Below are 21,533 nucleotides of genomic sequence, written 5' to 3' on the forward strand. Positions count from 1 at the left end.
GTCAGTGTGATATTTGAAGGTCCATTCTCTACACTCATAAGAAAACCCAAATGGCAAATGATTTTCTATGGTGGTGGTATGGGGAGGGGGGGAGATTTTAGGGGAATTAAAAGCATTTCATGGTCAGAAATGTGTTATCTGGCGACCCAGGTCCTGGGGCCGGCGAGGGTTATGTTTCCAATATCTTGTGGGGGGGTAGGGGGGAGTCTGCAGTTGTGTAACACGGAGGGATACTCTCCAATTCAGCGCTGTATCCAGCAGTTATTTTCCAACCTGGCGCGTCCGAATGTGCAACCACACCGCCTTTGTGGCCCAGAGCTGTTGAGGTAGTCACTGCAAGGAGCAGAGCAGTTGTCATTTAAGGGTCTGTGGCGAAGGGCGTCGTGTGGTTCGATGACATTGTATTGCCAAATCTATCAAGACGATCCATTAGTTTAACAATAGGTAGAAGAATCCTCACACAACCGCTTGGAGAGCTAGTTTGGGATGAAAGGACTCCACCCATCAGCTGTCCGACTCACTTCGATCCCCACTAACTTAAAAGACTTGTCTAAAACAATACATCGCGCTTAGTTCCTTTGTCAGCTACACCTATATATATATATACCCCGAGCTACGGTCGCAGAATTTTATAGCTGGGATATTAGCATAGCGTTTCTAATGCGTGTTCTAAAAGCTTTGAAAAGCCTGCCTGCCCCAAATCAATAGATCAAAAATAATCTGCGAGACGAACTTCTGCAGCCCATCGCATGTACGCTATTACATTTATGCAAACAACTGATGGGCACCACCGTGCGCACAGTCTAATTGCCTTGCAAGGCAGCACTTTCTCAGGTTCTTTGATTTAGAAGCCGGAAAAGTGCAGAACCTCTGGTTTTTGTTTGGCTTTACATGTACTGCCACCGATTTGAGCTGTGTACCGTCTTGGGGGTTTATACATCTGCCCAGTATCTGAAAATTAAAATCTCCAATCATGTGGCTGTGACTGGAATTGAGTTACATTGAACTAAGCAGCTTGTGCTTAAAGCAATGCGCTATTTCAGCCTGTCCACGTCAATTGAAAGTTACTTAATTGATTCCCGTGAGGAATTATCAGCTCGGGTTCAGGAGTTAGTGAGCAGAGCCCGAGTTAATGAGCAGAGCTGGAGTTAGTGAGCAGAGACGCCAGCCGCCTGGACCAAGGTGCTTTTTAAGCTGCATGCTGGAGATAGTCTTAAAGGCTAGACGGATTTTTTTTTAAATAATTGAGACATTTTCCTGTGCATTGATCCCGGGAAAAACATCGCTTGACCAGATTCTAATGGAAATATGAGAGGCGAATTCAATCAAAGTCACACTCAATGGGAGATTGGTGAAGGCAATGGGACTCTTTACACTTGGAGCAAGCCAGTGCCGGTCAAAATAGCCGTGCTCAGCTTCGTCTTCGTCCTGGCAACTTTAGGCAACAGCATCTTCCTCTGCATGTTGTGGCAAAAGCGCAGAAAGAACACTCGCACCCGCCTCTTCCTCTTTAACTTGTGCGCCGCCGATCTGGTGGTTGCCTTTTTCCAGGTGTTGCCCCAGCTCGTGTGGGAGGTGACCGACACGTTCATGGCCCCCAATGCGGTTTGCAAAGCTGTCAAGTACCTGCAGATCGTCGGGATGTTTGCTTCTACCTACCTGCTGGTGGTGATGACCCTCGATCGGCACCAGGCCATTTGCAAGCCCATGACCGCCATCACTAAGACGTCCTTGCAAAGGTACTTGGCCGTCGGCATGGCCTGGGGCTTCTCGTTGGTATTCAGCCTCCCTCAGATCTTCATCTTCTCCAGGCAAGAAGTGCAGCCGCAGGTATTCGAGTGCTGGGCGACTTTCATCAAACCGTGGGGCAGAAAATCCTACATCACTTGGACAACCTTGGTCATCTTTGTGATCCCAGCAGCCATTCTAGTCGCATGCCAGGTCAAAATATGCCGAACCATTTACTTAACTGGAAAAAAGAACAGGCAAGAAAGGATTGCATTGACAAAAGCGGACATGACAGGGGCACGAGTAGGCACTGCCAGCAGAATACCCAACACCTTATTGAAAACACTGAAGATGACCTTTTTGGTGGTGTTGGTGTATATTCTATGTTGGGCACCATTCTTCATTGTGCAGCTCTGGTCCGTTTGGGATCCAACTGGAGGTCCTACCAAAGGTGAGTTATAACCCACCTTCCCCTTTTGGTAGCTGGGAATTTATCTTTCGAGTAGCTGAGCCCTACACACCAGGATAGTCTTAGAGGCAACTGCAGTTCATGTTCAGTTAGCTGATCTCTGCTCTGGCAGAGGGAGGGGGAAATGTCTATTAGGATTTGTCACCTCTGGTTGCTATTCAGACAGCACAAGGTGAAGTATGAATATGCAGGGCAAGGGGTCACAATTGGACTTCCACTGATGCCCCACATGGCCAAATAAGTAGTAATGGCACACATCCTGGCAATGAACACTGATTGCCATCTGCATAATTGACCTTTAGCAAAGACTCAAAGTTTTCAATTGTAGAGATGAAGAGAATAAATTGACTAAAATGCTCACCTGTAGCAAATTTGCATTGGTTTGAAAACTAATACAACATTGACCAATGACCTTCTTAGAACAAGCTAAGCTTTAAAACAAAGGATAAGGATCAATCCCATGATAACAATTGCAGCAGGAAGCTGCACTTGTAGAAGAGTGACAGCTAGTATTACTACATTGTTGCCCCACTTGGCCTAAATAGCCAAGTGGTTATGGTACTGGGTTTGTAACCCCAAGATCAAGAGTTCAAATCTCACAATGGCAAACTATGAAACAATGTAACTTCATCTGAAACAGTTGGAAATAGGTTTACTCAAAAGAGTATCAAGAGTTCAAATCTCCCAATAGCAAAACTATCAAGAGTTCAAATCTCACAATGGCAAACTGTGAAACATGTAACTTCATCTGAAACAGATGGAAACAGGTTTGTACTCGAAAGAGTATCAGGAGTTCAAATCTCACAATGGCAAACTATGAAACAATGTAACTTCATCTGAAACAGATGGAAACATGTTTACTCAAAAGAGTATCAAGAGTTCAAATCTCACAGTGGTAAGCTATGAAACAATGTAACTTCATCTGAAACAGATGGAAACAGCTTTGTACTCAAAAGAGTTACATGAAGGCTTGGCCTAAATAGCCAAGTGGTTATGGTACTGGGTTTGTAACCCCAAGATCAAGAGTTCAAATCTCACAATGGCAAACTGTGAAACATGTAACTTCATCTGAAACAGATGGAAACAGGTTTGTACTCGAAAGAAAGAGTATCAAGAGTTCACATCTCACAATGGCAAACTATGAAACAATGTAACTTCATCTGAAACAGATGGAAACAGGTTTACTCAAAAGAGTATCAAGAGTTCAAATCTCACAATGGCAAACTGTGAAACATGTAACTTCATCTGAAACAGATGGAAACAGGTTTGTACTCGAAAGAGTATCAAGAGTTCAATTCCGTGCTCGGTGGGCACCGCGGGGACTGGGGTGTTTTGTTGACCCCTTTAATCACATTTTGATTTAAAGTTTGTAAGTTTCCTTTAAACTTTGTTCTTGGTTTTACAGCTGACCTGAATTAGGGGCTGTGCCTGATTTATCCCAATTTTGTTGATTTGGTTTTCATTTAAAAGATTATCAAGAGTTCAAATCTCACAATGGCAAACTATGGAACAATGTGACTTCATCTGAAACAGATGGAAACAGGTTTGTACTCGAAAGAGTATCAAGAGTTCAAATCTCACAATGGCAAACTATGAAACAATGTAACTTCATCTGAAACAGATGGAAACAGGTTTACTCAAAAGAGTATCAAGAGTTCAAATCTCACAATGGCAAACTATGAAACAATGTAACCTCATCTGAAACAGATGGAAACAGGTTTACTCAAAAGAGTATCAAGAGTTCAAATCTCATAATGGCAAACTATGAAACAAGGTAACTTAATCTGAATAGGAACAGATGGAAACATATTTTGCTTGGCCTAAATAGTCAAGTGGTTATGGTACTAGGTTTGTAACCCCAAGATCAAGAGTTCAAATCTCACAATGGCAAACTATGAAACAATGTAACTTCATCTGAATAGGAACAGATGGAAATGTGTTTGTATTCAAAAGAGTTACAAACATCAAGAGTTCAAATCTCACAATGGCAAACTATGAAACAATATAACTTCATCTGAAACAGATGGAAACAGGTTTACTCAAAAGAGTATCAAGAGTTCAAATCTCACAATGGCAAACTATGAAACAATGTAACTTCATCTGAAGAGGAACAGAGGGAAATGTATTACGCGGTGTCTGCTGGCACTCTCGAGGCCTTCCATGCTCGGTGGGCACCGCGGGGACTGGGGTGTTTTGTTGACCCCTTTAATCACATTTTGATTTAAAGTTTGTAAGTTTCCTTTAAACTTTGTTCTTGGTTTTACAGCTGACCTGAATTAGGGGCTGTGCCTGATTTATCCCAATTTTGTTGATTTGGTTTTCATTTAAAAGATTATCAAGAGTTCAAATCTCACAATGGCAAACTATGAAACAATGTAACTTCATCTGAAACAGATGGAAACAGGTTTACTCAAAAGAGTATCAAGAGTTCAAATCTCACAATGGCAAACTATGAAACAATGTAACTTCATCTGAATAGGAACAGATGGAAACATGTTTGTACTCGAAAGAGTTACTACCAGCCAATAACCTGATTATTGTATGGCACCCGGTGCGGAAGGGGGTCGGGAAGGAGGAGGACCTCCTCGTGAACCTGCTCCTGGGCCTGGCCAAGTTGGCCATTAACAGGTCCAGGCAGCGGGCGATCGACGGGGGAGTCCCGCCCGATTGTTTGTCCCTCTTCTGCGGCTACGTTCGCTGCCGGATGTCCCTGGAGAGGGAGCACGTGGTGTCTGCTAACACTCTCGAGGCCTTCCATGCTCGGTGGGCACCACGGGGACTGGGGTGTTTTGTTGACCCCTTTAATCACATTTTGATTTAAAGTTTGTAAGGTTCCTTTAAACTTTGTCCTTGGTTTTACAGCTGACCTGAATTAGGGGCTGTGCCTGATTTATCCCAATTTTGTTGATTTGGTTTTCATTTAAAAGATTAGGAAGAGTTCAAACCTCACAATGGCAAACTATGAAACAATGTAACTTCATCTGAAATGACAGATGGAAACATGTTTGTACTCGAAAGAGTTAGTACCAGCCAATAACCTGATTATTGTGTGGCACCCAGTGCGGAAGGGGGTCGGGAAGGAGGAGGACCTCCTCGTGAACCTGCTCCTGGGCCTGGCCAAGTTGGCCATTAACAGGTCCAGGCAGCAGGTGATCGACGGGGGAGTCCCGCCCGATTGTTTGTCCCTCTTCCGCGGCTACGTTCGCTGCCGGATGTCCCTGGAGAGGGAGCACGCGGTGTCTGCTGAAACTCTCGAGGCCTTCCGTGCTCGGTGGGCACCGCGGGGACTGGGGTGTTTTGTTGACCCCTTTAATCACATTTTGATTTAAAGTTTGTAAGGTTCCTTTAAACTTTGTCCTTGGTTTTACAGCTGACCTGAATTAGGGGCTGTGCCTGATTTATCCCAATTTTGTTGATTTGGTTTTCATTTAAAAGATTATCAAGAGTTCAAATCTCACAGTGGCAAACTATGAAACAATGTAACTTCATCTGAAACAGATGGAAATGGGCTTGTAATCGAAAGAGTTACATCTTCTTACGTGCTCGCTTCGGCAGCACATATACTAAAATTGGAACGATACAGAGAAGATTATCAAGAGTTCAACTCTCATGATGGCAAACTATGAAACAATGTAACTTCATCTGAAACAGATGGAAATGGGTTTGTACTCAAAAGAGTTATAATGAGATTTTTTCCTCCGTGCCTTTTGGCATGGCAAAGAGGGGCTTTTTGTACGGACTGCTGCTGCACACCTTCCATTTTCTCACCCTTGTCCGTCGCCCGGACACGCCCTGGCATGCCTTGTTGCCGTCCGGCGGCGGAGGCCCCCGATGGGAGGCCCTCTACGGAGGTGTCCTCCCCCTTTCTATCGGGGACCTGGGTTGGAGGGTGTTGCATGCAGCAGACCCTATAATAAGAGGATGCATAGGTTCACGGACTCTCAGGACACGTGCCCTTTTTGCGGTCTTGTGGAGTCCGTGGACCATGTATACATAGGGTGTTGTAGGCTGCACTCCCTTTTTAGTTACTTGAAAAACCTTTTATTGATGTTTTGTTTGCACTTCAGCCCCACGCTCCTGATCTATGGGCACCCGGTGCGGAAGGGGGTCGGGAAGGAGGAGGACCTCCTCGTGAACCTGCTCCTGGGCCTGGCCAAGTTGGCCATTAACAGGTCCAGGCAGCGGGCGATCAACGGGGGAGTCCCGCCCGATTGTTTGTCCCTCTTCTGCGGCTATGTTCGCTGCCGGATGTCCCTGGAGAGGGACCATGCGGTGTCTGCTGAAACTCTCGAGGCCTTCCGTGCTCGGTGGGCCTGGGGACTGGGGTGTTTTGTTGACCCTTTTAATCACATTTTGATTTAAAGTTTGTAAGGTTCCTTTAAACTTGGTCCTTGGTTTTACAGCTGACCTGAATTAGGGGCTGTGCCTGATTTATCCCAATTTTGTTGATTTGGTTTTCATTTAAAAGATTATTAAGAGTTCAACTGTGCCTGATTTATCCCAATTTTGTTGATTTGGTTTTCATTTAAAAGATTATCAAGAGTTCAAATCTCAATGGCAAACTATGAAACTATGTAACTTCATCTGAAACAGATGGAAACGAGTTTGTACTCGAAAGAGTTACAAAACCATTATGGCTTGGCCTAAATAGCCAAGTGGTTATGGTACTGGGTTTGTAACCCCAAGATCAAGAGTTCAAATCTCACAATGGCAAACTATGAAACAATGTAACTTCATCTGAACAGGAACAGATGGAAACGGGTTTGTACTCGAAAGAGTTACACTGTAGCACGTGGCTTAAATAGCCAAGTGGTTATGGTACTGATTTATAACCCCAAGATCAAGAGTTCAAATCTTACAATGGTAAACTATGAAACAGTGTAACTTCATCTGAAACAGATGGAAACGGGTCTGTACTCAAAAGAGTTACACTGTAGCGCTTGACTTAAATAGCCAAGTGGTTATGGTACTGGGTTTATAACCCCAAGATCAAGAGTTCAAATCTCACAATGGCAAACTATGAAACAATGTAACTTCATCTGAATAGGAACAGATGGAAACGGGTTTGTACTCGAAAGAGTTATACTGTAGCCCCAATTCTACAGAGATGATAGCAGGACTAAGAGGATGTACTTGTCCTAAAACATTGAACAGGCCGGGGCTCTTTCAGCTAGAGAAAAAAAGGCTGAGAGGTGACACAATTGCTGTCTTTAAGTTGAGGAATGGGTTTGATAGGGTAGAACGAGATGTTTCCACTTGTGGGAAAATCCAAAACTTAGGGGCCATAAATATGATGGTCACTAAAATTCAGGAGAAACATCTTTGCTCAGAGAGTGGTTAGACACAGGGTGAAATCTTGCACCCCCTTCACAGGGAGTTTGGTGGCTGAGAGGACATATGTTCAGACGGGGGAGAGGTAGACGGGTTCCCCGGCACATTCCCACCTCTACTCCAAATAAGTCCAATTATTGCCCACTTAAGGGTCTCATCCTAGTATTAATCCAGGGGTCGGTGTGTCTTGCCATGCAGGGAACAGACAGACTACAATTCTCAAGCCCCAAATCTCTGCAAGAGTGAGTTCTTGTTGGGAGTGCTCAATAGCTGAACTATGGCTGTTGAGTTTTCATGTTTTTGCTGTTAAACATGATGATTATGTTGACAAATATGTTTGAATTCAGTTTAAATATTAGTTTTCCCATAGTATCTAAATGAATGCTTTGTAAAATAAAAAAGCCTAATTAAATCATGATATATCTCTTTTCACAGTTACACATAAAAATATCTTTCAATGTGTAATGCCAGAGTTTACAAATCAAGAAATACTTGGAGAACAAAATCACAGTGAATGTGTGAAGTGCTGCCAGATTATTTGGGGATTCTAGGACTTGCAGTAGGCCTTAGCAGTTGGGGTTGTCTCACATGCTTTGTTTCTTCAATGTTGTACAAACTATATACCAGTAAACCAGTGAGAGTAGATGCCTTTCTTAAGTAGAAAGGTCATTCATTGCTTAACTTGAATTCTGGTGAGCTGGAAGTAGCTGAAATGGTTAACAGTCATTTTGATTCCTCAACACCCCTTCTTCCTGAGTAGCCTCTACTTGGTCAGTTTTGTTCCTTTTCTTCTCTTCTCATGAACTGTATCCTCACTGGAATTCAGTTCCAAATGCACCAATTATCAACTGGTAGTTCACTCAAGAGGCCGCTAATCATTTGTGATTCTGGATAATGACTGTTACAAAGCTATTTGGCCAGAGGGGTTTCACCCTTCACATGAAGGCTCCGATATTGTTTGCAACATGGGGAGGGGCCGGTTGACAGGGGTGGAGAATGGAATTAATAGCTGATGTTTGATACTCTAACTTTGAGGACTGAGGCCAATGGCAGGACCCCCTTCTGTTGTGCTGGTTGAAACCAAATAAGTCTGTGAACACTTAGATGTTTCTGGGTAAACACAGATCTCCTATAGCATGAGTTCAACAGAAGCAGTGAGGTATCTTTCCTTTTGCAGGAAAATCTAAAAGTACTTGGGTCATGCAAGTGCACACTATGCACAGTAAGAGAAATGAAAGGATAGCAGAATATAGCAATCACACTTATGCTCATTACACACTTATAACAATGTTTACATTGGTAGCAAAGGCACAACACAAGCAAGCCATTATCCTGATAGCCTTGTAAAGTCATGAAAAATACTGAGATAAAGGAACTCACTTTTGCCAATCTAAACATGGAGTTCATCCCATCTCTTTGCTAATCTGTCAGGCTTAATGTAAATATAGAATATTTCTAAGATGAGAAATGATCACACAAATACCTCCATGGTCATACTGCTTCTGAAACTGGATGCAGTACAACCATAAAGTGATAGCATCTAATGGGTGATATTTGGGATAAAAAGCTTCACTAATACTCTGTGGCAAAAATCATTAAGGAAAAAAAAAGTGGCATTCACAAACATTGAATGGTTGCAGTGAAATCTGAAATAATATTACACTAATATAATGATTTTTATTTTTACACTTTCATGCAGATATAATTTCTTTCAATGTTCCAAAAAGATGGTCATGGCCAAGGTCATCAGTTTTTGGTTTTCAATGACAGTTTCATGAGGCAAAGACAAAAACCCTGGCATCTATGTAACAAAAGAATGCCCCCTGTTCAGTCATTAGTTGGCCCAACCATTGGCATTCAAGGCAACTGATTATTTCCACTCTACCCTCTTCCATTTCTTCTACAGCTGAATGCTACTAATGTTCAATTGTTGGACGGGAGGTAAAGAATTCTTGGCTATTGCGTTCAATTCCCAAAAAGAAAGTCCTTGCACAATGTGTTCACCAATTAAGCACCAACAGACATATCAACAGCATTGCGAAAAAATTATGAACTGTTTCAGCTGCATGAATTGTACAAAATATCTTTTGAAGAACACCCTAGGTTTAATTAACTAAATCAGACCAATATTGTAACCAGCACGAATCTCATTTCCCATCAATTATCAGGTGTGTTGTTGATCTACATTTCAAAATTGGCACAATCACAAGAAAGTTCCTCTATTGATGCTGAATAGAAAGAGATGATTTATGAGTGAGGGAAATACATCAGGTGTTCAACTGCTCACCAAATAAACAAGTCAACCAAAAAAAATTACTCGGAAAAATGTGGGTGATCTGTAAATCTTGGATGTCAATACAAGTACTGCATAATCCAATTCTAAATATATAACTCAGATGTTATCAAGCACTTGCTAAAAGTAGATCTTTGCCAAGTCAATGTCTTTCTTTCCTGATGCAAATATGTCTGTGTGCCAACTTCCACATTAACAGCATTCTTCCGAATTTTAGGCAAAACTCTCTTGATTTGTAGTAAGTTGGATTAATGCAGTCCCTTTAACATTAAGAGTCTCAGGGCACATGCCTAGAAATCCTCATATACGCATATTCATGGAAGGAGGGATGGAGGGCTGGGAGAAATGAGAGAAAGCTGAGTTGGGAAGGTGGTTTTCACAGATGGGGAGGCGGGAGGTGCAGGGAGAAGAAGGGAGTGGGAGAAAGTTGATCTTTCACATTTTCAAGACATGCTAAAGTGCTTCACAGGTAATCAATTACTTGAATTAATCAATTGAATGAATGAATTATTGTTGTTCATAGGCTTATGTGGGAGTCAATTTGAGCACAGCAGGGTCATGCAATGAAGTCACACAATAATCTGTCTTTGTTGGAGTCGGTAAGATGTGCTGGTCATTGAGGATGGGGATATTTGTGGGGCCTCCTCCTCCAGTGAGTTGTTTAATTGCCCACCTCCATTCATGCAGAGCTTAGATCTGATCCATTGGCTGTGGAATCGCTTAGCTCTGTCTATCGCATTTTGCTTCCGCTCTTTGGGCATGCAAAGTAATCCTGTGTTGCACATATTACACAAAAGCAGGTCACCAGGATGACACCTCATTTTTAGGTGTGCCTGATGCTGCTGCTGGCATTCCCTCCTGCAGTCCTCGTTGAACCAGGGTTGAACTGCTGAACAATTTCTCCTTCAACTCCTCTCACTTCCTCCAAATAAAAGGTGTGGCTATGGGTACCCGCATGGGCCCCAGCTATGCCTGTCTCTTTATGGGGTATGTGGAACATTCCTTGTTGCAGTCCTACTCCGGCCCCCTTCCACAACTCTTTCTCCAGTACATCGATGATTACTTCGGTGCCGCTTCATGCTCTCGTTGGGACTTGGAAAAATTTATTAATTTTGCTTCCAATCTCCACCCCTCCATCATTTTCACGTGGTCCATCTCTGACACTTCCCTTCCCTTCCTTGACCTCTCTGTCTCAATCTCTGGTGATAGACTGTCCACCAATATCCATTACAAACCCACCGACTCCCACAGCTATCTCAACTACAGCTCCTCACACCCCGCTTCCTGTAAGGACTCCATCCCATTCTCTCAGTTCCTTCGCCTCCGTCGCATCTGTTCCGATGATGCTACCTTCAAAAACAGTTCCTCTGACATGTCCTCCTTCTTCCTTAACCGAGGTTTTCCACCCACGGTCGTTGACAGGGCCCTCAACCATGTCCGGCCCATCTCCCGCGCATCCGCCCTCACGCCTTCTCCTCCCTCCCAGAAACATGATAGGGTCCCCCTTGTCCTTACTTATCACCCCACCAGCCTCCGCATTCAAAGGATCATCCTCCGCCATTTCCGCCAACTCCAGCATGATGACACCACCAAACACATCTTCCCTTCACCCCCCTTATCGGCATTCCATAGGGATCGCTCCCTCCGGGACACCCTGGTCCACTCCTCCATCACCCCCTACTCCTCAACCCCCTCCTATGGCACCACCCCATGCCCTCGCAAAAGATGCAACACCTGCCCCTTCACTTCCTCTCTCCTCACCGTCCAAGGACCCAAACACTCCTTTCAAGTGAAGCAGCATTTCACTTGCATTTCCCCCAACTTAGTCTACTGCATTCGTTGCTCCCAATGTGGTCTCCTCTACATTGGAGAGACCAAACGTAAACTGGGCGACCGCTTTGCAGAACACCTGCGGTCTGTCTGCAAGAATGACCCAAACCTCCCTGTCGCTTGCCATTTTAACACTCCACCCTGCTCTCTTGCCCACATGTCTGTCCTTGGCTTGCTGCATTGTTCCAGTGAAGCCCAACGTAAACTGGAGGAACAACACCTCATCTTCCGACTAGGCACTTTACAGCCTTCCGGACTGAATATTGAATTCAACAACTTTAGGTGGTGAGCTCCCTCCCCCATCCCCACCCCCTTTCTGTTTCCCCCTTCCTTTTTTTTCCAATAAATTATAAAGATTTTCCTTTTCCCACCTATTTCCATTATAAAAAAAAAACAAAAAAAAACACCCCCACTAGAGCTATACCTTGAGTGCCCTACCATCCATTCTTAATTAGCACATTCGTTTAGATAATATCACCAACTTTAACTTTAACACCTATGTGTTCTATTGTACTATTGTCATTGACATCTTTTGATGATCTGCTTCTATCACTGCTTGTTTGTCCCTACAACCACAACCGCCCCCCCACCTCTCTCTCTCTCTCTCTCTCTCTCTCCGCCCCCCACACACACACCTTAAACCAGCTTATATTTCAACTCTTTCTTGGTCTCGAACTCAAGTTATGTCGAAGGGTCATGAGGACTCGAAACGTCAACTCTTTTCTTCTCCGCCGATGCTGCCAGACCTGCTGAGTTTTTCCAGGTAATTCTGTTTTTGTTTTGATCCTCTGGTTTGATGAAAATGGTAGAGTGGGGGACATGAGGTTACAGATTGTGGTTGCATGCAATTCTGCTGCTGCTGCTGCTAATGGCCCTCAGCACCTCATGGATGCCCAAGTTTTGAGTTGCTGGGTCTGTTCAAAACCTGTTATTTCTAAATGATGATAGTGCCACACAAGACAATGGAGGGTATCTTCAATGTGAATGTGGGACTTTGTCTCCACAAGGAATTTCTGGTGGTCACTCCTATCAATAATGTCATGGGCAGGTGCACCTGTGACAGATTTGATGAGGATGAGGTCAAGTAGGCTTTTCCCTCTTGTTGGTTCCCTCACCACCTACTGCAGACCCAGTCTAGCTAGTGGTAGGTGGCAATAAGCAGGATGTTTCCTTGTCTGTGTTTGACCTGATGTCATAAGACTCCATGGGGGCAGGAGTTGATGTTGAGGACTCCCAGGCAACTCCTTCCTGACTGTATACCACTGTGCCACCACTGTCCTGCTGGTGGGACAGGAGATACCCAGGAATAGTGGTGGTGTTGCCTTGGACATTTTCAGTAAGGTGTGACTATGTATGATATAGTCATACCATGTCAGGCTGTTACTTCCCTAGACTGTGGGACAGGCCTCCCAATTTTTTCACAAGCTGGCAGATGTTAGTAAGGAGGACTGTGCAGTGTTGACAGGACTTGGTGTAGCGTTGTCATTTCCAGTGCCTAGGTGAATGCCGGGTGGTCCGTCTAGTTCCATTCCTTTTAGACTTTGTAGCGGTTTGATACAACTGAGTGGCTTGTTGGGTCATTTCAGAGCAATGCCGTGGGTCTGGAGTCACATACAGGCCAGACCAGGTAAGCATGGCAGATTTCCTTCCAAAACAGACATTAGTGAACCAAATGGGTTTTTACTACAATCGATGATAGCTTCAATGTCACCATTACTGAGAGTAGCTTTATATTCCAGATTTATTAATTGAATTTAAATTCCACCAGCTGCCATGATGGGATTTGAATCCTTATCCCCAGAGCATTAGCCTGGAACCTCTGGATTACTAGTCCAGTGACATTACCACCAGTCCACCTCCCCATAAACTTTAGGCAAACTCATAAGAATCCTCCTTACACAGTTTCAGATTTTAATGTTGAATCTTTTGAATGTTAGTGAAAAGGTTAAAATTTTAAAATGGACTTTTGAAAGTCTTTTCCGTAAGATGGAATCATCCCAGAATTGCACTGGGTGGCGGCGGGAGTGAAGAAAAATGTTTATCCCGCCAGACTCAATGATGAGTTTTTGCGTCATATTGTCCATTTCCTGCCTCATTAACTATGGAGGCACAGGAAACGTGCCCCTTCGCTGGCAGGCCTCTGAATCATCCATCATGCCATTACTTCACTGGTTCCTCACTCCGGGTACCATATCTAAACTGCAGCTGCGCACGCTGTTCTAATGCTTGCAGTCCAGGACTGCTCCAGTGAAGACATGGCCCTGAACGCCAAGAACAGTTCAGTGACCTGTCACTGGAATGCATTTTGGAGGCCTGCTCTGATGTCCTCTATCCCTGTTCTGGCTGCAGTAGGTCCAGCAATCTCACCACTTGGGAGGCAATAGTAATCAATGCCAACACTGCACAGAAGAGGTTGGCCATCCAGTGCAGAAAGAGGATGAATGATCTCACCCATGCTGCCAGGGTAAGGCAAACACCTCATCACTCTAAACCCACACACTCAGTAAAGTGATGGAAGGGGTCAACAACAGTGCTATCAAGTGGCACTTGCTTAGCAATAACCTGCTCACTGATGCCCAGTTTGTGTTTCAGCAGGGCCATTCAGTTCCTGACCACATTACAGCCTTGTTTCAAACATGGACAAAAGAGTTGAACTCTGGGGGTGAGGTGAGAGTGACTCCCTTGACATCAAGGCCGCATTTGACTAAGTGTGGCATCAAGGACCCCTAGCAAAACTGGAGTCAGTGGGAATCAGGGAAAACTCTGCTGGTTGGAGTCATGCCTAGCACAAAGGAAGGTAGTTGTGGTGGTTGAAGGTCAATCATCTCCACTCCAAGACATCACTACAGGAGTTCCTCAGGGTAGTGTCCTGGGCGCAATCATCTTCAGCTGATTGCACAATGTTCAGCACCATTCACTACTCCCCAGATACTAAAACAGTCCAAGTCCAAATGTAGGAAGACCTGGACAATATCTAGACTTGGGCTGACAAGTGGCAAGTAACATTCGCGCCACACAAGTGCCAGGCAATAACCATTTCCTATAAAAGAGAATCTAACCATTGCTCCTTGTCATGCAATGGTATTACCATCGCTGAATCTCCCACTATCAACATCTTGGGGATTACCACTGACTAGCCATATAAATACCGGCTACAAGATCAGGTCAGAGGCTAGGAATCCTACAGTGACTAATGCACCTCCTGACTCCCCAAAGTTTGTCCACCATCTACAAGGCACAAGTCAGGAGTGTGATGGAATACTCTCCACTTGCCTGGATGAGTACAGCTCCAACACTCAAGAAGCTTGACACCATCGAGGACAAAGCAGCCCGCTTGATTGGCACCCAATCTACATACATTTACTCTCTACATCAATAATGCACAGTAGCAGCAGTGTGTACCATCTACAAGATGCATTACAGGAACTCGCCAAGCCTCCTTAGGCAGCACCTTTCAAATCCACGACCGCTACCAGCTGGAAGGACAAGGGAAGCAGACACATGGGAACACCATCATCTGAAAGTTCTCCTCTAGGCCACTCTGCATTCTGACTTGGAACTTTATTGCCGTTCCTTCACTGTCGCTGAGTCAAAATCCTGGAACTCCCTCCCTAACAGCACTGTGGGTGTACCTACACTACATGGACTACAGCAGTTCAAGAAGGCAGCTCACCACCACCTTCTCAAGGGCAATTAGGGATTAGCAATAAATGCTGGCCTAGCCAGCGACGCCCACATCCTGTGAATGAATAAAAAAACTACAAGGCCATCACATATTAACTGACATCTCACTCACTGCCAGCTCAAGGAACATCACCACTCACTCTCCCATACACATCTTTACACCTCCATCTGCCCTCATCTCCTCTGGAGACTGCCTCCTCAGCCCTCACCATCTTGAGGCCAATTGTACAGATCAACATGTGACCCCAGACACACACTAACCCCCCACTTCCCAAAGCAAGCCTAGCCCTGCAGCTGTGGAAAAGCCACTCCCACCTTACCACTGGTTTGGTAGGTAGAGACCTGCCTGTCAGAACCTCTAAAAGCTAGGGGGCTGCCTGTGAAGCCTGGCGCTGATGACCGTGAATGCTGCCTGAAGCAAGGTAGACAAACAAACCTCGCAGTCCCGAGCGAAGTGCAGGTCACCAGGTGCACATCGCTTATGTACCATTGTGAAACGCGTCGGCATGCAATCGTGCCAACACGAGCTCATGATCCAATGTGGGGGGATAATTCCAGGGAGCAGAGCTTATAATGAGATACTAAAGTATTGAAATTAGGTTCCCGACATGCAGTGTTGGGAAACGCGGTCCACCATTGACGAGTGGAGCGCAAACCGTTTTTACGGTGACGTGAAACAGATTTTTGTGATCTCCCAATATTATGCACTCCCGCCCGCTATGACACCCACCATAAATGGGAGCGGAGATCCCGGCCATAGTGTTGCCTTTTGCAACAACTTAGACCTATGTAACAAATTTAACCTCTCAAGAGGAAATTTAAAAAGCATCTCAGCCAAAAGCGGAGATCTAAGAAGAGGTAATCAGAAACTTGGTCCAAGTAGTGGGATACAAGGAGTAGGGGAACATGGATAGGCAGGGTGATTTCGGGAGAGAATTCTGGAGTGTAGGTACTGATTGTTTGAAGGCCTGGCCGTCAAGGAGAGATGTACATGTGGCTGAAATAAATAAAACAAGGAGTAGAAAGTGGAAATGGTTGGCATTGATGGAGAAGGTTATAGATTGAAGATTCAAGGCATGGAGGGATTGAAACCAAGAAGAAAATAATGGGCTTGTATAATTTGGATCTCCTGGCCCTACATTGCACAAATGCCTTGTCCATTGTACTTGTGAGTTCCAAAGTTCCCCTAGCCCATCCTAATCTTCCACTCTGCACTGCTGCCCTAGTCTTGGCTGCTTCCAATGTAATTGCTTCCTAAGTAATTTCTCCGCTCTGCTGCAGTCTCGGGCTTGGAGAGAAAAACCTGAGAGAAACCTGCTTTGATGTGATTCTGCTTCAAATTTTAGAACAAATGAAAGCACTGAGCTTCTCCCCAGCCCAAAAATAGTATCATCGAAAAGTGGTCAAGAGGAGCACAAAAAATGACCTCGCCGCGTGGGTAACTTTATAAATAACTGACTGCTCTGAGTTTGTAATCATCATGACTCTTTTTTAGAGGGAGTCAGCCATTAATGAGATTATTTTCTCTGATTACATTGATCACAGCTAAAATCAAGATGGTCTATCAAATTCAAATCCCAAACCACAGCCAAGATAGGAGGACAACTAATTGCAAAATTAGAAATGCGATAAACTTCAAATAACTCATTTGCCAATTCTAGAATCTTACTGAGTCAGTGCATGGTCCAGGCGCATTGCACATTGTGGTAAAATGGAGACTTCTACATCAGCTAAACAATTAAATTGAAAATGTGGCTTTGATTCAAAGTTTGCCTGAAATTGTTCTGAGGCATTGGTTATTGGTTGACCTGACAATAATTGACTGCATTAAAAATATTTCCACTTTGCAATTTCCACCTTATCTTAAGTAGAGTGTACTTCTTGTTTACCTGTAACATATTGCAGTTGGTACTCCTTTCAGCTCTGGCCTCAAATATCATGGTTACGAGCACCACAGTTAATTTTATCTGACACTCCAATTCAGGTTTTAAGCACTTCCACACATTCCATAGCTTTATTTAGACTGAAAGAAATTTCTCCTTTTCTGGGAAGATCAATGAAAGGACAACAAGCGGTACACCATTTGAGATATTTTCAATAGAATGCATTACAGTTTGAGCTTTCTACTTCTCATTTTTCAATTGATAATTATGGCTTCAATTACTTCTGGTGTATCCCAGCTCCGCACTGCATCGAGTGATTTCAATTGCATTGGGTATCTAGCTATATGTGTAGTGTGCCCAGGGATTGAACAGAACCATTCAAGTTATTTCAGATATTACTTTTATCATGTGATCCTTCTGATCTTTGGAAGGCAGCACACTTTAGTGTAGTACTGAGGGGATGCTGTGCTGACAGAGGTGCTGTTTTCTGGACGAGATGTTAAACAAAGATGCCGTCTATCCTCTCAGATCGATGTAAAAGATCACACGGCACTATTCACATAAGAGTAGGGGAATTCTTCCCAATGTCCTGATCTACATTTAAGTGTCAACCAAAGTCAATGGAACAGATTTTCTGGCCATTATCACATTATGGCTTGGGGAACCTTGCTGTACACAAAATAACAGCTGTGTTTCCCTATATTACAACAGTGGCCACCCTTCAAAAGTACTTAATTGGCTGTAATGTGCTTGGGAGTATCGGAATGACAAGACAGGTGCTATATAAATCCAAGTCCCTTCCAGAAAGAACAGGTAATAACAGAAATTTATAATTACACCATTGTTAACCTTGATATTCTTTCCTGTGGTAGAAAATATTAAATAGTTTATATTGCTCCTTATTCCAATGATACAAGTAATAATCTGACATGGTGTTAGGGCTTTGGATTTTTATCTTGGGTTCTCTACTTTTTCCTTCATTGGGTGTCACTGGCAAGACCAGCATTTGATGCTCACCCCCAATTGCCCCTTGAACTGAGTGGCTTGCTGGGCTATTTCAGAGGGCATTTAAGAGTCAACCACACTGCTGTGGTTCTGGAGTCATATGTAGGTCAGACCAGGTAAGGATGGCAGATTTCCTTTGCTCAAAGACACCAGTGAACCAGATGGGTTTCTATTACAATTGATGATAGTTTCACTGTCTTGATTACTGAGGCTAACTTTCAATTCCAGATTTATTCATTGAGCTTAAATTCCACCAGCTGTCATGGTGGGATTTGAACCCAGAGAATTAGTCTGGGCCTCTGGATTACTAATCCAGTAACATTGCCACCATGCCACCATCTCTCCACAATGTGGGTTCGAAGGAAATATAACTCTCCTACAAGTGGCTATCACAACTCCAGCAAGCCAGTGTGCCTTTACCCACTATCTAAGTAAATAGAGCAGGATCCTGGCATTGAACAGAGAATCTTTGCCGCTTTCTGCACCAAAACGCATGTTATATAAGCCAACAAACAAGTGCATTTAACTCTTAGTAAAAGTAGGTGAACCATATTCTATACAAACAGAACATTTAAGAATTTACAACTTGTACCAGTCTCCTTGAAATATCAAAAGGGCAAAAGACCAGCATTTCAACATGAAATTGTTATTTCAAACATGATCACTCAGGTCTTAACATAGCAAAGCACCCATCACAGAGTGAGATCCAACAGTTTCTTTCTGCTGATTTTAAATCCTCTGACTAAATTGATTATTCCAAGGAGCCAGATATAAACTCCTGAAGAACTATCAAAGAGATAATAATTGTCCTGCCCCTGTTACAAATACAACTCACGTCTTCACCCAGATACAGCTTTCAATCATTGATCCAGGGTGTCAGCTCCCTCAAGACATTTGTTTCAACTATTTTATGGTTATTGCAAAACTGAACACTCTGGTTAGTCACCCATTGAAGATGCTGCTCAACAAATTAACTGCAATGCAATGATATGGCAACAGATGTTTAACATACATTAGCATATTAAAGGCCCTTTAATATAACATGTTCCTTCAGATGAGAACAAACTGTACCCAATTAGCCTGCGCTTGCAAAACCCAATACAAAAAGTCTGTTAGATGTGATTTCACAATTGGACAGCACTTGCTGAACAACCCCGAGTGTGCTAATAGCCGCACTAACGATCAATTTAAGATAATCAGTTGAGCTCATAACGTGTCTCATTTACAGTTGCTAGAAGCAAGGTACATTCAGATGTAAGGACTTGCAAACAAATAATATATTCAAGCCTTGTGCCTTTTGTGAATTACCTGGGAGCTTGAGGAGCCTTTAGTTCCCTGTTGCTTTCTCCATGACAACACCTCAGCCAGAGTCGACTTACCAATCAATCAGCACTTTTTTGTGACCGTTTGAAACTTGGCATTCTTGTGTTTGTCCTGATGAGTGGAAGACAAAAATCTTTGGCATGATGTTTCTCTTTTCAGCAATATTAAAGGCCCTTTTGTTCAACAGGCACCAGGCCTTTGACATATTAACACATTTTCTTAGTAGACAGTGGCTACTTGCAGCTCCTATAGCTTGCAGAAATAGCTTGAAGAAGTCAATACAATACTGTGAAGAAGAGTCATACAGACTCAAAACGTTAACTCTGTTTCTCTTTCCACAGATGCTGCCAGACCTGCTGAGTTTTTACAGCATTTTCTGTTTTTATTTCAGGTTTCCAGTATCCGCAGTATTTTGCTTTTGTATTACATTACTGTACATGTGTTAGAACAGTGATAAAGAAGCCAGTAGATAATGTTACACAAATAAAAAATACTTCACCTTTTCCCCAAGAAGTTCTTCCCCTTTTCTCAGTCCACAGAAGCTATCTTGTTTAATATACTGCCTTTGAAGGTTTCAGATGGACTCACTGATTGGTATAAGACAAGTTGATCAATCCATTCAAAAAAGCGATCAGGAACACCTACATTTAACTAACTGCCTGCCTGAATCAAAATGCAAGTTGCCAACACTTTGGAACAAAATCTACTCAGATGTATTTTAATTAAATGGCCTAGCCTCACTTTCCAGCACCCTAAACAATTGTATCAAATTGAACTCAGGACTTCTGTGAGTGAAACTGCTTCATTACCAAACTGAAAAAAACAATACTTGGCTAAATATCAAACAGAAATTCTTCATTTCTCTCCCGTATTTCTTCTGAAGACAAGTAGGCATGCCTTATCCTATTCATTCAGATTATGGTCTGTCAGTTCCCTGAGTTGTGGGGTTTTTTTAAACAGTTCATGTTTTCACTTAAAGAAGTCCAAATGTGACAGTTTGTGATCTTTCTCCACCGCCATCACCCAATAGTATGTTTAAAACCACAGTTGTGACACTGCAGCTACATGTTAAGACTTCTTTGGCAGTAACTCTCAAACCACAGTCTCCACCACTTAGAAGGATAAGGGCAACTGGAGCATGGGAGCACCATCACCTACAAGTTACCCGCCTAGTCACACAGCATCCAGGCTTGTGCATATATTGCCATTTGTTCATTGTTACGGGATCAAAATTCTCATCACCACTTTCTCAGAGCAGCTGGGGATGGGCAATAAATACTAGAGGCCCACATCCCAAGAATTAATAAATTTAAAAATGTATACGTACAAAGCTATGACTTCATATAAAGTCAAATCTGTACACAATCCAAAGTAGTTAGTATGTTCCCTTTTCACTTTCGAAACTCAGATGAACTTCTATGACCAATTAAACAATTTACCTGAACATGCCTTACTCCTCCAGTCACACCAAGGCAACCTCCACATTAAGGATACTGCACCTGTATGTAATCCTAATGTAATAGCTTCACAAAATGGGTGAATATGAAATCTTGGAAGTACAATTCAAAAGTAATTATTTCAGGCTAAGATTAAAATACACATGTGTGTATCTACATCTATTTATTTACACATTAATTGTTACTATGGTGCAATGCATTTATACTGTAATATCTTTTTCTGTGTTTCAAGGGTCACCATTCTCCATAATAATGCTCCTTGCAAGCCTCAACAGTTGCACAAACCCATGGATCTACATGGCCTTCTATCACTAGATTCGGTGAGACTGAACTGCTTCCCTTTCTGAAAACCTGTGTCCATGAGAAAAACCAGAGACTTTGGCCAGGGTTGTTTGGTCAGCAGTGAATGAATGGTGTCTGCAGTTCAGTACAAGTACACTTGCCTATGTATGTCTGTCAGCTGTCACACTAGAACTTGAGTAGAGAGCTGAAACAGCATGGCATCTTCTACTGGGGACCTGGGACCTGTG

At 43.3% G+C, this 21,533-nt stretch overlaps 1 protein-coding gene across 1 annotated transcript; it reads left to right on the plus strand.

Moving 5' to 3' along the window:
- The first annotated feature begins 1,308 nt into the window (after positions 1 to 1,308).
- LOC121293040 (vasopressin V2 receptor-like) lies at positions 1,309 to 21,318 on the plus strand. The gene is made up of 2 exons (XM_041215633.1): positions 1,309 to 2,179; positions 21,236 to 21,318. The coding sequence occupies exons 1-2, from the start codon at positions 1,309 to 1,311 to the stop codon at positions 21,316 to 21,318; spliced, it is 954 nt and encodes a 317-aa protein (XP_041071567.1).
- Positions 21,319 to 21,533: the final 215 nt, after the last annotated feature.

The sequence above is a fragment of the Carcharodon carcharias genome, chromosome 21 (assembly GCF_017639515.1).
Source record: "Carcharodon carcharias isolate sCarCar2 chromosome 21, sCarCar2.pri, whole genome shotgun sequence".
Lineage (NCBI taxonomy): Eukaryota > Metazoa > Chordata > Chondrichthyes > Lamniformes > Lamnidae > Carcharodon > Carcharodon carcharias.

Coding starts and splice junctions, on each gene's coding strand:
- LOC121293040 (XM_041215633.1), top strand. CDS start 1,309: ATGAGAGGCGAATTCAATCAAAGTCACACTCAATGGGAGATTGGTGAA. Junction 2,180..21,235: donor AACTGGAGGTCCTACCAAAG/GTGAGTTATAAC, acceptor CTGTGTTTCAAG/GGTCACCATTCTCCATAATA.